Source organism: Dromiciops gliroides, chromosome 2, assembly GCF_019393635.1.
Source record: "Dromiciops gliroides isolate mDroGli1 chromosome 2, mDroGli1.pri, whole genome shotgun sequence".
Classification (NCBI taxonomy): domain Eukaryota; kingdom Metazoa; phylum Chordata; class Mammalia; order Microbiotheria; family Microbiotheriidae; genus Dromiciops; species Dromiciops gliroides.
Genome location: NC_057862.1, coordinates 377,609,157 through 377,624,058, shown reverse-complemented (window position 1 = coordinate 377,624,058; position 14,902 = coordinate 377,609,157). Strand labels below are relative to the sequence as shown.

The following is a 14,902-nucleotide window of genomic DNA, read 5'->3' as shown; positions in this document are numbered from 1 at the left end:
ATCCCATGTGGGGATCCTCCACCAGAAGATTGCAAGCAGTCTATGACTTAATAGACCACAGGATCTTGGATTTAGATTGGAAGGCCCATCAACTCATTCTATACACGAAGAAACTGAGGCAAAGAGAAATTAAGTGACCTATCTAATGTCACTTAGTCAATAAGTTACAAAATCAAGATTTGAACCCAGGTCTTATGATTCCAAATTCCATATTCTTTTTGCTGCATCAGATAAATTTAGGGATTTGCTTGAGGACAGTCAAGCCATTCCTCTATAGTTCCACCTCAAGTAAGTGTCAGAGAAGCACCACATTCCTTGTCTTCCTATCTCTAAGCCAACACCCAATTTACTATACCCAATTGTCTCTACTGCCTTATACACTTCAGGGACCTAATATGTGATGTTACTTCATTGAATTAATTCATCAATCAATTTATTCATTTGTTGGTTCAATAAAACTGTTTTGTTCTAGGGACTGTGGTACACACACACACACACACACACACACACACACACACACACACACACACACACACACACACACAGAAACATGGTCCCTACCTTCATGGACATTAGGAGCCCATACTGTGGGTAAGGCACAATCCATAAAATTCAGGGAATAGCTTTATCACTAGGCTATTCAGGCACCAAATTAGCAACCTTTTAAAGTTTTTCTTCCCCCCCAAAAAAGCTCTAGGCTTGAATCAAATTATTTTTACTCTCTAGGTATTCAGCAAATCTTTTGCCTGAGCACTTTGGTGAGGAGAGGTAAGGTGACGGCAGTAACTAGGGCATTCATTGTGTGGGGCTGGAAATTGTGTGAGAGTTCATGTCCTATTATTCTGCTAGTATTACTGGTGGTTTCATTGAATTTTTACATAAGATATTAACTAAGTATATACTAAGATTCTGAGACCTTAAGCATCATCTAAAACAACTCCATTTACAAATGAGAAACCTGAGACCCAAAGATCATACAAGTACTAAGTAACCGAGTCCAGATTCAAACTGGAATCTCCTGACTCCAAATCCAGTGTTCTTTCTATAAGTGCACAAAACAAAGATTACTCCAGCAGTCAATCCATAACTTTTAGATTATTGATAAAGTTAAGGAAAGTACATGAGATCCCCTTGGGGAAGTAGTAAGGAGGCACAATAAAACTGTTTTGATTGACAAATGACTGTATGGGTAGTGATGGTTTTATATATTCCATGGAAATTCTTATTTGTGCCTCCTCAGATATGAGAAATTTCTAAAACAATTGAGGATTCTTAAATATTATATTTCTGTAGCAAGGGTTGTCATAGTTGGTAGTGAGTTTACATGGGATCACTAGGCATTTTCTTGAGGGATTATAGAGAAAGGGGATGTTTTGATGTCTTAAAGTCATAAAATCGCTTTTTTTAAACTCAAAATATTCTGAGTTTCTCACACCAGCATAGTTGCTTTGAATCACAAAACAGATTTCATTCCAATTTCCCATCTCATGCAGGAAACCCCTATATAACATCTCTGAGAGAATATCATATCAAGCTTCTGCTCGGATACTTCTAATTCAAATGAATTCACTACTTCACATGTTCCATCTCATTGGACATCCTAATTCTTTGAAGAAATCATTCCTCATTTTGAGCTGATGCTTGTCTTCCTGTAATTAATCATCACTCATCGGTTCTAGCTTTGCCTCCAGGAACTTCACAAAACACATCTGTGTTCCCTCTTTTACATAATAGCCCTTCAGAGATATTCGGGGAGAGCTATCACTATCATCATACCCCAAATCTTTTCCAGACTAAAGATCCTTGGTTCTCTACATCTCCCCTCCAATCAGACTGATCTGACATTTCTCTCTTCTAGCAATTTCCAAGTTGACCATAATATGTTTTAGCAAAGCTTCTTAAATGGGGTCATATAACTGAATGTGGGGGTCCTGAAAACTGGCAACAGTAAAAGGTTATATATACCTATTTTATATACCTATATACCCATAGTTGTGTAAAAATTTGGGGGGGAGAAAAGGGGGTAGTGAGTAGAAAAAGTTTTAAGAAGCCCTGTGTTAGAGTATCACTAAATTTGACTTCTATATTCCTTGCTTGGGAATATATTAAGATAAAGGGAAGACGGGGGCAGCTAGGTGGCGCAGTGGATAAGGCACCGGCCCTGGTTTCAGGAGTACCTGAGTTCAAATCCTGCCTCAGACATTTGACACTTACTAGCTGTGTGACCCTGGGCAAGTCACTTAACCCCCATTTCCCCACAAAAATAAATAAGTAAATAAATAAGATAAAAGGAAGACAATCACAAAAAGTAATAAGATTTAGAAGTAGAGCCCAACTATTCTATCTTCTATCTATCTAAGTATCAGACTGGTGGTAAACTAGCAAAGTAGAGATGATAATCATACTAAGAAGAACCCAGTTTTATAAAAAAAACCTAGCCAATGGTAAATTGAAAGACTTGCAGCATTTATTTAAGTATTATGGATAATTTGAGTATGGACTTTTAACTGATTTTGAAAGTTAAAAATAGACACAGGTTTTAGTTTTGTTTTTCCCTAAAGAAAGTACCTATATTGGGGAGATGGGGGCAATTATTGGAAGGTGATAATGATATAAAAACAAAAGACAAAATATGCTTGAAACTATTTCTAAAACAACAAAAAAAATCAAACTGGGAGAAAAAGAATATCTCACTTAGAAGAGGTTATCAGCTTAATAAACCACTTCTAATATCAACCTTCTGTGCCAAAACAAAACACCTTTCAAAAACCTCCCCATTGTTTTATAGGATAGATGCTAAACTTCTCAGACTGGTATTTAGAACTTTCTATGATCTCACCCCACTTTACCTATACAATTTTAATTCCAGTCATGTTGGTCTTCTTAATGTCTCCTGCACATACTTTGTTATTTCCACTCACGTTTTTGCTCATCTTTTCTCTAGCCTCCCTTGTCCAAACTCCACTCTGCCTATTTGAATCTTGCCACCTTTTCTGGGCAGCTTTCCCTGACCTCGTTACCACACAGTGATCCTTCCCTCTTCCCTTACCCCTAACTTCTTTGTTGTTCAGTAGTGTTTGACTCTCTGTGACCCCATTTTGGGGTTTTCTTGGCAAAAAATACTGAAGTAGTTTGCCAATTCCTTCTCCAGCTCATTTTACAGATGAGGAACTGAGGCAAACAGGATTGTGTGGCCCAGAATCACACAGTTAGTTAAGTGTCTGAGGCTGGATTTGAACTCATGAAGATGAGTGTTCCTGATTCCAAGCTCAGTGCCTACTGTGCCACTATTTCTCTGGTTTCTGACCCCTTTAGCACTTGCTGTCTTGATCATTCATTGCACCTTCTCGTCTGCTGCCTTATATTGTCAGTTATCTTTTCAGTGTATAGGCCTTGTAATCTAAACTCAACTCTAATATGTTCCCTGAATGCTACTATTCCCGTATTACAACCATTACAGGGAATTTTAGTAACGACTACAACAAACAATAGTAACTACCATTTCTACTATACTATAGAAATATAAAGTTATAAGGTCCTTCACAAGTACAAAGCACTTTTCCTTCCTACATTAACACTGTGAAGAAGGGAACTCAAGGATCATGATTCCCAATTTTACAGGTAAGAAAATCTTAACTCAAAAGGTGAAATGACTTACTTGGGCATTCAACTATTAAGTGTCAGAGGTAGTATTCTAATCCAGGTCACAGAATAATGGGGATTTTCTAGTTGGAAGAAACAAAACCAAAATTCTACATTTCTGCAGGTGAGGGAAAGTAAGGCTCAGAAAGGGTAAGTGAGAATGTCTTGAATACAGTGAGTACTTATCAAATAATCGAATTGAATTGCCTAAGGTCAGACAGGTAAGCAACTGGTAAGACCAGGATTTGCACTGAGATCATCCAATTTCAAGGAATAATAAAACTGTTATTTATTAAATACTTTAAGATTTGTAAAACACTTTCCTCCTAATAACCCTGTGAAATGGGTGCTAAAAGTACTCATTTTACAAATAGGGTAATTAAAGCTCATTGAAGTAAAATGACTTTTCATGAATCACACAAATAGTGGCAACACTCACATTTGCTGACTAAATCCAATGATTTTCTGCTATATAATTCTTTCTTCTCATAACCATTCACAGATGATAGTTTAGAGCTGGAAGGACCCTTAAAAGCCATTTAGTACAAGCCACCCCCCCCCCTTTTGTTTTTACAGATGAGGGAACTGAGGCCAAGATAAGTTGTTTGATTTGCCCAAGGTCACAAAGTTATTAAGTGGCAGTCAAAATTTGAACTCAAGTCCTCTGACACAATAGCTAATACTCTTTACATTGTACCACATTCAATTCATACCAATGAATTCCTGGATCTTATTTTATGTCCCTTTGAATGATTACTATAAATATTTCCAATATAATGAAGAAATCTTAGCACAGTTTCAGTGATAGGGTCAGTGATAGGGTCTTCTTTCTAAGGTATCTTTGGATCAATTTGAGATTAAAAAATGGTATTGATCATTGTTCAGTCAATAAGACTATTCTTGAGCCTTGGTAAATGAGAATGCAAGACATTTAAATAAATGAAAGTGCAAGAGGTATTTAGTACAACTTGTCTTCAGGCTGAAGAGAGTACTGGACATGTTCAGTCAGTGAGAGTTCTGGGGGTCTTTAAGTCAATGAAGCTTCTAATCAATCTGCTACTCACTAGGTATAAGGGATAATAAGTATGGGTCATCTTTAGTCAATGAGGATACTGAATGTTGAAGTTGATGTTATTTCTCAGTATCTTAAGCTCAATGAAGGTGCAAGTTGTCTAGGTTAATGAAAGGGTTAGATATCTGGATCAACCAAAATGCCAAGTATTTTCGTATCAGTGATGGCACCAGGCACCTTTAAGATAGTAAGATTTCTGGATATTTCTGGTCAATGAGAATACTGAGTCGCTACATCAATTAGGGTATGAGGATAAATTTGTAAATAAGACATGATCTTAAAGCATTTGACTGAGAAAGGAATGCCAACATCAAAGGCATACAATTGTTTCTCTTAGTGTCCCTATGGGAGAAGGGGGGAGGGGAGGGGATAAATGCATAGAATTATTTCCCATGCTGTCAAAATATGACCCATTCATTCATTCATTCATTCATTCATTCATTTATTTATTTGTTTTGGTGAGGCAATTGGGGGTTAAGTGACTTGCTCAGAGTCACACAGCTAGTAAGTGTTAAGTGTCCGAGATCAGATTTGAACTCAGGTCCTCCTGAATCCAGGGCCGGTGCTCCATCCACTCTGCCACCTAGCTGCCCCCCATTGGTTTATTTTTAATATACTACCCTGTAACCCAAATTTTTTAAAAGCGGAATAACATTAGGACTCTATCCTTCATTCAATATTTCAATTTACTTCAGGTCAGTTAACTCCTTTGTATTACACAGCTCACACATATAATTTGCTTCTTATCCAAACTTTAAAATCTATCCTCCCTAAAATAACCTTAAAAAAAATAAGATTAGAGAGCTGAAACTAGCTATAATATATATAAATGGAAGAATTAAGGTATGAAAAACCTAAAAGCAGTTTCTGAGAGATGGAAAATTGATGACAACATGGTTGAATCCTTTAAAATTAAGGCAGAAAATGCATAAAATAGAATATTCTGTTCTAAAAGAAAGAATGAATATGGTGAACACAAAAAAGCCATTGGAAGAATTGTATCAATTTATGAAGAGTGAACTAAGCAGAACCAGGAAAACAATGCATACTGTCTACTATAATGTAAATGCAAATAATAATAGCAAAATAAACATAAATGAATGCTATGAAATCATAATGGTCAAGAATATGAGAAGACACCTTGTTTTCCTTGAAGAGGTGAGAGACTATGATGTGTAATATTACACATAATGTAAAAGTTTTGATGTGTTGATTTATTTTGCTGAACTATTTTGTTTTATTTTATTTTTTTGTTTCCCCCTTTGGTATAAGAGATAATTTTCTAGGAGGGATACATTGGAAAATGTAGGTGATGTAAAAACAAAAGATAGATTAAAGAAATAAAGGTAAGCAATTGTGGTGGGATTTCAGTGGTACTCAGTGCTTTCTAAGGAACTGATAACAGCTAGTATTAAAGGGGTATGAGATGAAAACCTAGGAAAGGCATTGTCTCTCCTGGTTCCCAATGTGGGCAAAATACAATAAAGCAAATTTCATAGAACACAGAATGAAAGAACAGAAAGAGCAGAAGGTAGAATGTTAAAGGACCTTTTAATTTAGAAAGTAGGATAAGTTGGAAAGAATCTGAAAGATTATCTAAAAGAGGTCAATTGAGTCCCAGAGAGGGAGGTAACTTGCCCAAGGTATTACAGTGAATTCATGATAGAGTCAAAGTCAAAACCCAAATCTACTGAAGCTCAATGCTCTTTCCACTATATTTGACTAACTCCCTCTGACTATTTAAATTCTGGCTAGGAGTTTATTTTCAAATGAGACTAATTTTCGAGTTATCCTGTGCTAAAACAAATTAGTCTGCTCTCATTAAAATGCCTGGGAGGACAAACTGTCAAAATACAAACCCAAAATTTATTATTGCTTCAAGCTCCAGAACCAGGCTGGGGGCAGGATACAATCCGTTGGTGTATTTAGAGAGTGATAACTTCTCATAGATCACTGCCTTGTCACGGCAGAGGGGATCATGTAGTTCAAAGGAAACTATGAGCTATTCCCTTCAGGATTACCCAAAACAGACAGGTCATCATAGAGAGTTCTGACAATAGATAATCCACTAGAGAAAGAAATGGCAAACCACTCCAGTATGCTTGCCAAAAAAACCCCATGGATAGTGTGGAGGACAGAAGGGCCTTGTGTGATATGGTCCACAGGGTCACAAATAGTCAGATAAGACTGAACAATTGAACAACAACAATAATTAAAAGTTGTCGTTTTCATGAGCTATGAAAAACAGGCTTATTTGAACATTCCTTCACTTACATTTCCTGCTGTGACATAATAGTAGGAGTGGAGGCAAAACAAAGAGGAAAATTTCTAATTTCTGACCCAAAGTGAAATTTAAGCTATTGAAATGAAAGTTACTAAATTTGAGGAAAGGGTCACAGACTACTAACTGGGAACTGAAAAACTCTCTTGTAGATGAAAAAAATGGTCCTAGAAAGAGAAAGTGTGGTTGCACAAGATTATAGAGGTGAGTAAACCTGCAGAATAACAACTGGGACCCATGTCTCCAAATCCCCAGTCATAGAATTCAGAGCTAGAAGGGGCCACCCTAGTGATCACTGATCCATTCCTCAGCACTGCTTTACAAGTGAGGAAATGAAGGTGCAGGATGGGAACTTTCTTGCCTTAGATCAGCTATGAGTTATGCAGACTAGATTCAAACCCAAGTTCTCTGACGCTATAGTCAATGCTCATTCTAGATCATGCTGCCTTTTTTTTTTTCTGTAGAGAAAATTGCGAATAGATTTTTTTTTTTAAAAATGAAAATGTTTTTTGTGTGTGTGTGAGAGAGTACATGTACGTTTCTGTGCTTATATATATCTGCTCAATAATGAGTCTATATTTTAAACTAATAATAACTATAAATAACATTATTAATAAATAATATTTTATAAACAATATCATTAATATTAACAATATACTTATTGTAAATAATAATATCAATGTCAACACTATAATAATTATTATAAATGATAATAATAAACATAACTCTAAAGATAATGATACCCTCTACCTCCAACCTACCCCTAATTCTCCCCCCAATCCCAGACGCTATTTTGTTTTTCTTCATTGTTTTTCTAAGATCCTATTAGACTATCTCCAGAAAAGAAACACTATTAATCTTGTTTTGCTTTCTCAACTTCCTCAGAGGAGGCCAAGACAATCTAAGAGAGGGGACCACACAGATCTGTCACCTCTCATGATGTGATGAGGGATGGGAAAGTAGATTGATCCCACCTTATCTGCCTCACTCAGAGAGCCTGGAGGGCTATGGGAAAAGGGAAAGAAACTGAATAAGATAAGTTGAAGGTGGACTTATCAGCACATATCCAGCTCAGTGGTTGGAAGGTTGTGTCTGAAACATAGACAGAGAAGCAGACAAATACTGAGAGTGGGTCAGGTACTGAGAATAGGACCGGCAACAGACAAGGGAACAGGAACTGGCAAAAATCTGTTTGTTTTCTTTTTTCTTTTTTGGTGGTTTTTTTTTTTTGTTTGTTTTGTTTTGTTTTGGTGGGGGCAATGAGGGTTAAGTGACCTGCCCAGGGTCACACAGCTTGTAAATGTCAAGTGTCTGAGGTAAAATTTGAACTCAGGTCCTCCTGAATTCAGGGGCCGGGTGCTTATCTACTCTGCTACCTTGCTGCCCCCCCCCCCCCCGCCGGCCGTTTGTTTTCTTTTTCTTTTTCTTTTTTTTTTAGTGAGGCAATTGGGGTTAAGTGACTTGCCCAGGGTCACACAGCTAGTAAGTGTTAAGTGTCTGAGGCCAGATTTGAACTCAGGTACTCCTGACTCCAGGGCTGGTGCTCTATCCACTGTGCCACCTAGCTGCCCCCTGTTTGTTTTCTTAACAGAATTTCTTAATGGTATTAGAAATGTTATTTTCAGGGCAGTAAGGTGGCACAGTGGATAAAGCACCGGCCCTGGATTCAGGAGGACCTGAGTTCAAATCCAGCTTCAGACACTTGGCACTTACTAGCTGTGTTACCCTGGGCAAGTCACCTAACCCTCATTGCCCTGGGGGAAATAAAGAAAGAAAAAGAAAAGAAAAAAGAAATGATATTTTCTTTCTTTCTTTCTTTTTTTTTTTTTGGTGAGGCAATTGGGGTCAAGTGGCTTGCCCAGGGTCACACAGCCAGTTATGTGTTAAGCGTCTAAGGTCGGATCAGAACTCAGGTCCTCCTGAATCCAGGGCCGGTGCTCCATCCACTACGCCACCTAGCTGCCCCCATGATATTTTCTTAATGGTATTAGAAAATATTATGACTTTGGGGGCTATCACACAGGTGTGGACTAGGGCCCAGGAATATAAATATGGTGACCTTTTGTCCTGAAGTCCCAGGCACATGTTTTATTTTTAATGAAAAACCATGATGATGATGATAATGATAGATATGGTTATGGATATGGATCAACTCAGGAGAACAGAAGCTTTTCAGTCTTATAACTATAACATCCTCACTGGATTATTGTCAGGAAAGTGTATTATAAACTTTGTAACAGTACATTAATGTAAGCTAAAGTTGTTATTAAAATGAATGATAATGATAGCAAGTGAGCATGACACGGTTTATAGATACCTGACTTTGGGCTCAGGAGAACCTGAGTTTGGGTCCTACCTCTGACACATACTAGTAAGTCACTTATTTCTCAGTGCCCTCAGGCAATTTTCTAAAATCTCTCCTGACACAGATAAATATTTCTTGGATACTCTTTCCACCTTGGGTTTCCAGGACATTGCTCTCCTTTGGGTGTCCTGCTACCTGTCTTACTGCCCCTTGCTCGTATCTTTTGCTGTATAATCAATGATAGTTTGCCCCCTAACTATGGGTTGACCCCAAGGTTCCATTTTAGGTTTTCTCTCTCTTTCGTCATCACCTACCATGGGTTCAATTAACATTTCTTTGCAGATGGTTCCCTGTTCTATAAATCTACCCCTAGTATCTCTCCTGAACTTCAGTCATAATAATCAATTGCTTGGACATTTAGCACTGGATATCCCATTGGAATCTTTAAAACAAAATTCATTATCATTTCTCCAAAAACTACTTCTCTTCTGAATTTACTCATATCTTTCAGTGGTAGCCCTATCCTTCCATACATACAGATTCACAGCCTCAGTATCCTCCTCCACTCCACTTCTTCCCTTAACTCTCATATTCCCTCAGTTGCCAAGTCTTATTAATTCTATCTCCATTGCATCTTTTTGTATTTTTCACTTCTCTACATATCCTAGTTCAATTCTACATCACTTCTCACATAAACTATTGCAATCATCTGTGCAAAAGTTTGTAGAATAATTATTATTTAAAAAAAATAGTAGCAGGATATCATCTTGTCCCAGGACTCTTTCTGTCTAAATGCCACTGGGAAAAGAAATAAAAATACTGAACAGTAAAATCATAAGATTAAGTTAGAAATGTAAGTTATCTTAAAACATTGTCAGAAGGGGCAGCTAGGTGGCACAATGGATAGAGTACCGGCCCTGGAATCAGGAGTACCTGAGTTCAAATCCGGCCTCAGACACTTGACACTTACTAGCTATGTGACCCTGGGCAAGTCCACTTAACTCCAATTGCCTCACTAAAACCAAAACAAAACAAAACAAAAAACCAAACATTGTCAGAGCTGGCAGACACCTTGGACAACAGAATATTTCAGAGAGTAGAAGTTAAAATCTAGAAGGTGCTTGGAGGCCATCTAATTTGACAACATACTGAGGCCCAGAGAAGTGAAAAAGCACCCTGAAGGTTACTCAAAAAGTTAATGGCAGAATTCAAGCCACTAATTTCTAGTTTAGAGCTCCTTATACTTAATAAACCAGGAGAAATAGGTCAGTTCAATTCTTTAGTGTTCTAAAGGCATTTGAACATCCAATAGTGTTTGGTAAAGTTGTCCCCAAGGAATCATCATCATGGCATAAAGAATATGTTCATAAATCAAAAAGGAAACAAGATCTTTAGTGATTGCTCTGGGGAAAAAAATGATTATCTACCTAAACTTATTAAGCCCCATTCAGTCTGTGGCATTTCTCTGGGACTGTTTCAATATCTCTTACCACGGGGGGAGGGGAAGAAAAAAAAAACCTTTTGGAAACTTCCTACTTTGGCTGACTAATTTCCTATTGCATTCTCTTCTCAGCTTTTATCAGTAACGTGTCCATATTTATGACATCAGGGTGTTAGAAAATGAATTTCCAACCCACTTTTTGCTCTAGAAAACAATAACCACGGCCAGTGCCTGTCAGTGGGAGCTTTCTTTTCACTGATACCATGCTTTCTAACTGAGTGGCTCAGGTCCTGTTGTCATAAGTTATAAAAAGACAAGATAATTTCCACACTGCTAGGAGAGGAGCCCTGTCTTTCCTAACAGGGCTTGCTGGTAGTGTTTGTTTAACAGAACAACTTAATTGGAAAAAACAAGAAGAGAATCAGTGAGGTTGGATGCATGGCAGGATGAGACAGTTTCTAACAATAAAAGCACATTCTCCTGTGAAGAATGATGAATTATCTAGTCCAGCACCCTCATTTTGCTGATGTTGATGGGCAGTGAGGCACAGAAATTTGAGAGTGACTTGACTAAGGTCACACATCAAGTTAGTGGTAGAGACACAGCTTGATTTAGGCTGCCTACTTCCCAATCTGTCATACATGTAAATATGGCATCCTAGTCTGTAGGTTACTGGAAGACAGTGTTAGTATCCTTGAGAGGTTGAAATTCACATTTTCTGAACCCAAAATAGTCTGGCTAACTTTTCTTTTATGTATCACTGAAGATAAGTGAGGCTACCAACCAAGACCATGTAGCTCAGTAGAGTACTGGACTTGAAGTCAGGAGACCTAAATTCAGATCCTACCTCGAACACTTACACAGTTACTAGCTGTTTGATTGGAATTTATACAATCATAAATGGGTGGTGGGGGAGAAAGATACCTTGGACGTCATTTAAGTCAACACCCTCATTTTATAGATGAGGAAACTGAGAATGTTATATTTGGTAATCAAGGAGGGGGAAAATTGCAGATTAGTTTTCAGCTCTTTCAGAGGGAATTATCTGGTGAAACTTTGATCTTTAGTATTGATTTGCATCTCAAAGGAGATGTGACCTCATCTGTAGCAAGTCCAGCTTCCATTCCAGGATTGTTCTCCCTCCAAACCCTACCCCTCCTTGTATTCACCAGCAAGGGGAAAACATTCCTGAGCCAAATTAAACCAACACCAAGACCTCAGAGAGGGACAAATGCTGATAAAAATCAATTTTCCATTAGAATTACTAAAAAGGTGAAAATGGGGTATTTGCTTTACAAATAAAGCTACTGAATCACTGCAAATGTTATAGCTACCGTCACAGGGTATCAACAGAAGGCAAGAGAAGGTCTAGGGTTGCCCAGAGTCCCCTCCTGAAAGCCTCAGAAGGACTAGACTTACCAATGCAATTGAAGTAGAGTTCCTTTCGACAGAAGAGAGAACAGCCATCACCATTGATCTTATTCATATCATCACACTCTTCTCCCAGGTGTCTGTGGATAAGGATATGAAAGAGGAATAGGTCTAACAGAAGCAGTTTGATAGACTTTAGAGTGTACATAGTTTAACCTTCTTGTTTTACAGATGAGGAAAAGGCACTCAGTAGAGGTAAACTGACTTGACCAAAGTCATAGTGCATTGGAATTCAAATATAGATATTCAGACGATCAACCCAATTCTAGGTCCAGCATAACACACTGTCTATTCTACATTACACTGGAATTAAGATACCTTGGTTCTGTTCCTAGCCCCTAGACTTAATATAGTATATAATTAAAGACTATACACACTTATGTATATATATGCATATGTGTGTATACCCATTTGCCTCCAAGGGCCTTAATGTCATTATCTCCCTTACTAGATTATAGTTATAATACCAGAGTTTTGGTGCATGAAGGAACCTCTATGGCTATCTTGTCCAACTCCATGTTTTATAAATGTGGAAAATGAAGCCCAAGGAAATGACTTGTCCGTGGTCATGGATGTAGCAGTGGGCAGAGGTGGGATTTGAACCTTGAGTCTCTGATTATACTGATGCTATAAGTACTCTTTCCAGTCAACTTTGGGTCTTGTTATCTCTGAGGAATTTGACCCAAAACATCCCACTCAACCCACCAATTCTGGCTATTTTTAATCATTTCAAGGTTTTCCAGATTATAAACAACCAAGGAGAATATAAATTCCTGGAGGACAGACACTTTTCTTTTTGTTTTTATAGCCTCAGATCCTAGCATAATGACTTACATAATAGACGATTAATAAATGTGTGTTCATTTCTTACAGCACAATAGTTTTCCATTATATTCATATACTATGAACCCCCTTAGTTTCTATGTCTTTGTCACTACAAAAAGAGCTAAGAATTCTTAGCTCCAGTGCTTTCTTACATATTTTAAGTACTTAAAAAGTAGCTGTGTGACCTTAGATAAGTCACCACTTAGTTTCTTTCTCAGTAAAATGAATAGGTTAGGCTATGTTTCATCTAGGAACACCTGTTCCTAGAAGAAATAAAGTGGGGAATGTGATGGAATAATGGGATTTAGCAGATACTCAAAGACCCACCTGGAGATTAATCTATACTGATTGAATCAAGTGAGAGTGATTGACTGCTGATTAAGCCTACTTCAAGTTAATTGGATTGTAATCACACCTGGCTATCCCTTAAGAAGGTATTGTTCTCAGAAACTAGACTGTGAACTCAACTTGAGAACACCTACAAAGCCAATGGATTTGGATGATGCCAACCAATCATCTTGAAGCAGTGTGTAAGGACCACCTCTGTTCCAGATCTATAAAAAGCTTCCACAAACAGCTTGCTAGGGTGTTCCTGATTAAAGCAGGCTCATGGAGGAGGACTTCAGGAAGAACCCAACCAGGCTGGAACTCTAGGCTAGGTAGGACTTCTTTTTCTTAACTCCTTGTGAATACCTCTATGCTTTAATAAATGTTTAATGCCTAAAGACTGGTGCTGAAGCTTCTGATTTAAGGCGACCACAATTTAGATTTTAAACATCACAACTAGATATTGATGTCAATGAATTTACCATTCTCCTTTGCCTCCATCTTGTTTAGGAAACTCTGATAAAATGGTAGTGTGAGCTTTTGCCCCCATTTTTTTCTTTTCCTCTTTAATTTAATCCATCAGTTTATTTCTCCTCTTTCTCAGATTTCTACCTCATTTTCTATAAAATTGTTGCATTCCCAGTTACTTCCATTATTTTCCTGACTGCTAGAGCTCAGAGGCCATAGATTACTACTGTTTCTATGAGAAAATTCATAACAGTTTTGAGCAGAATGGAACTTTACAGACCACTCCATGGTTATTATTAAATACCTAGGGTGTGTTTTTTGTTTTGTTTTGTTTCATTTTGTTTTTTAAGTTCCAAGTCAGACAGAACTGGATCAATGGTATCTGAATTGACCAAAGAAGGTAATTAGGAGACTAGGTAACTGACATACATTAGGAGACTAGGTAACTGACATACATCTGGAGACTACTACTCCCTTTATCAAGATGGAATTCCCATCAACTGTTTGAATGATTTCCTATGAGACCTACTGCCTACCCTCTACCAGTCAGCTGGGACCCATAGTATTGTAGGGGCTGAAGAAGTTGTCTTTCACTCCACAATTAACACTAGTAAATGCTTATCATTCTGTAAAGGTATCTGACCAGCAGGGTAAATGATTCCCATTAACCCTGGAAATAACTGAGGAAATTAGTATTGATCTACTCTCTTTTACAAATGGCCCTCATAGCCTTTCTTTATGGAATGCTTTGACTAGGTATTCCCACTCTGTCTGCTATGGGTTAAAAAGCCAGTTAGACATGAACCCAGCCTTGTGTTCCAAGTTGCTTTGAGATCACTGTGCTTAACATATGCCATGTTAGCCAAGTAGGGATTATCTCAATGCCATTTATCTATTTTGTGGACTACATAGGAAAAGTTTTGTTTTGTTGTTATCATGAGCTAGCTTCTCCAAACCTAAGCACACATGCAGGTCGGCTCCTCATCTCCAATTCACGCCCCAACTACATCTTCTCTTCATGAAAAACATTTATATTTCATGGACAACTGAATTTGCTACTGTATATACTCCTTCCAGTAAACAAAATCACAGCATAAGGTAGATGGTCCT

The 14,902-nt window shown here is 37.7% G+C and overlaps 1 protein-coding gene across 1 annotated transcript in view; it reads right to left on the bottom strand.

Moving 5' to 3' along the window:
• The window catches only part of PAPPA (pappalysin 1), a 290,144-nt gene that overhangs the window by 139,631 nt on the left and 135,611 nt on the right, over positions 1–14,902 (bottom strand). The window contains 1 exon segment of the mRNA XM_043980172.1: positions 12,161–12,252. Coding sequence (XP_043836107.1) covers positions 12,161–12,252 — 92 coding nt within the window.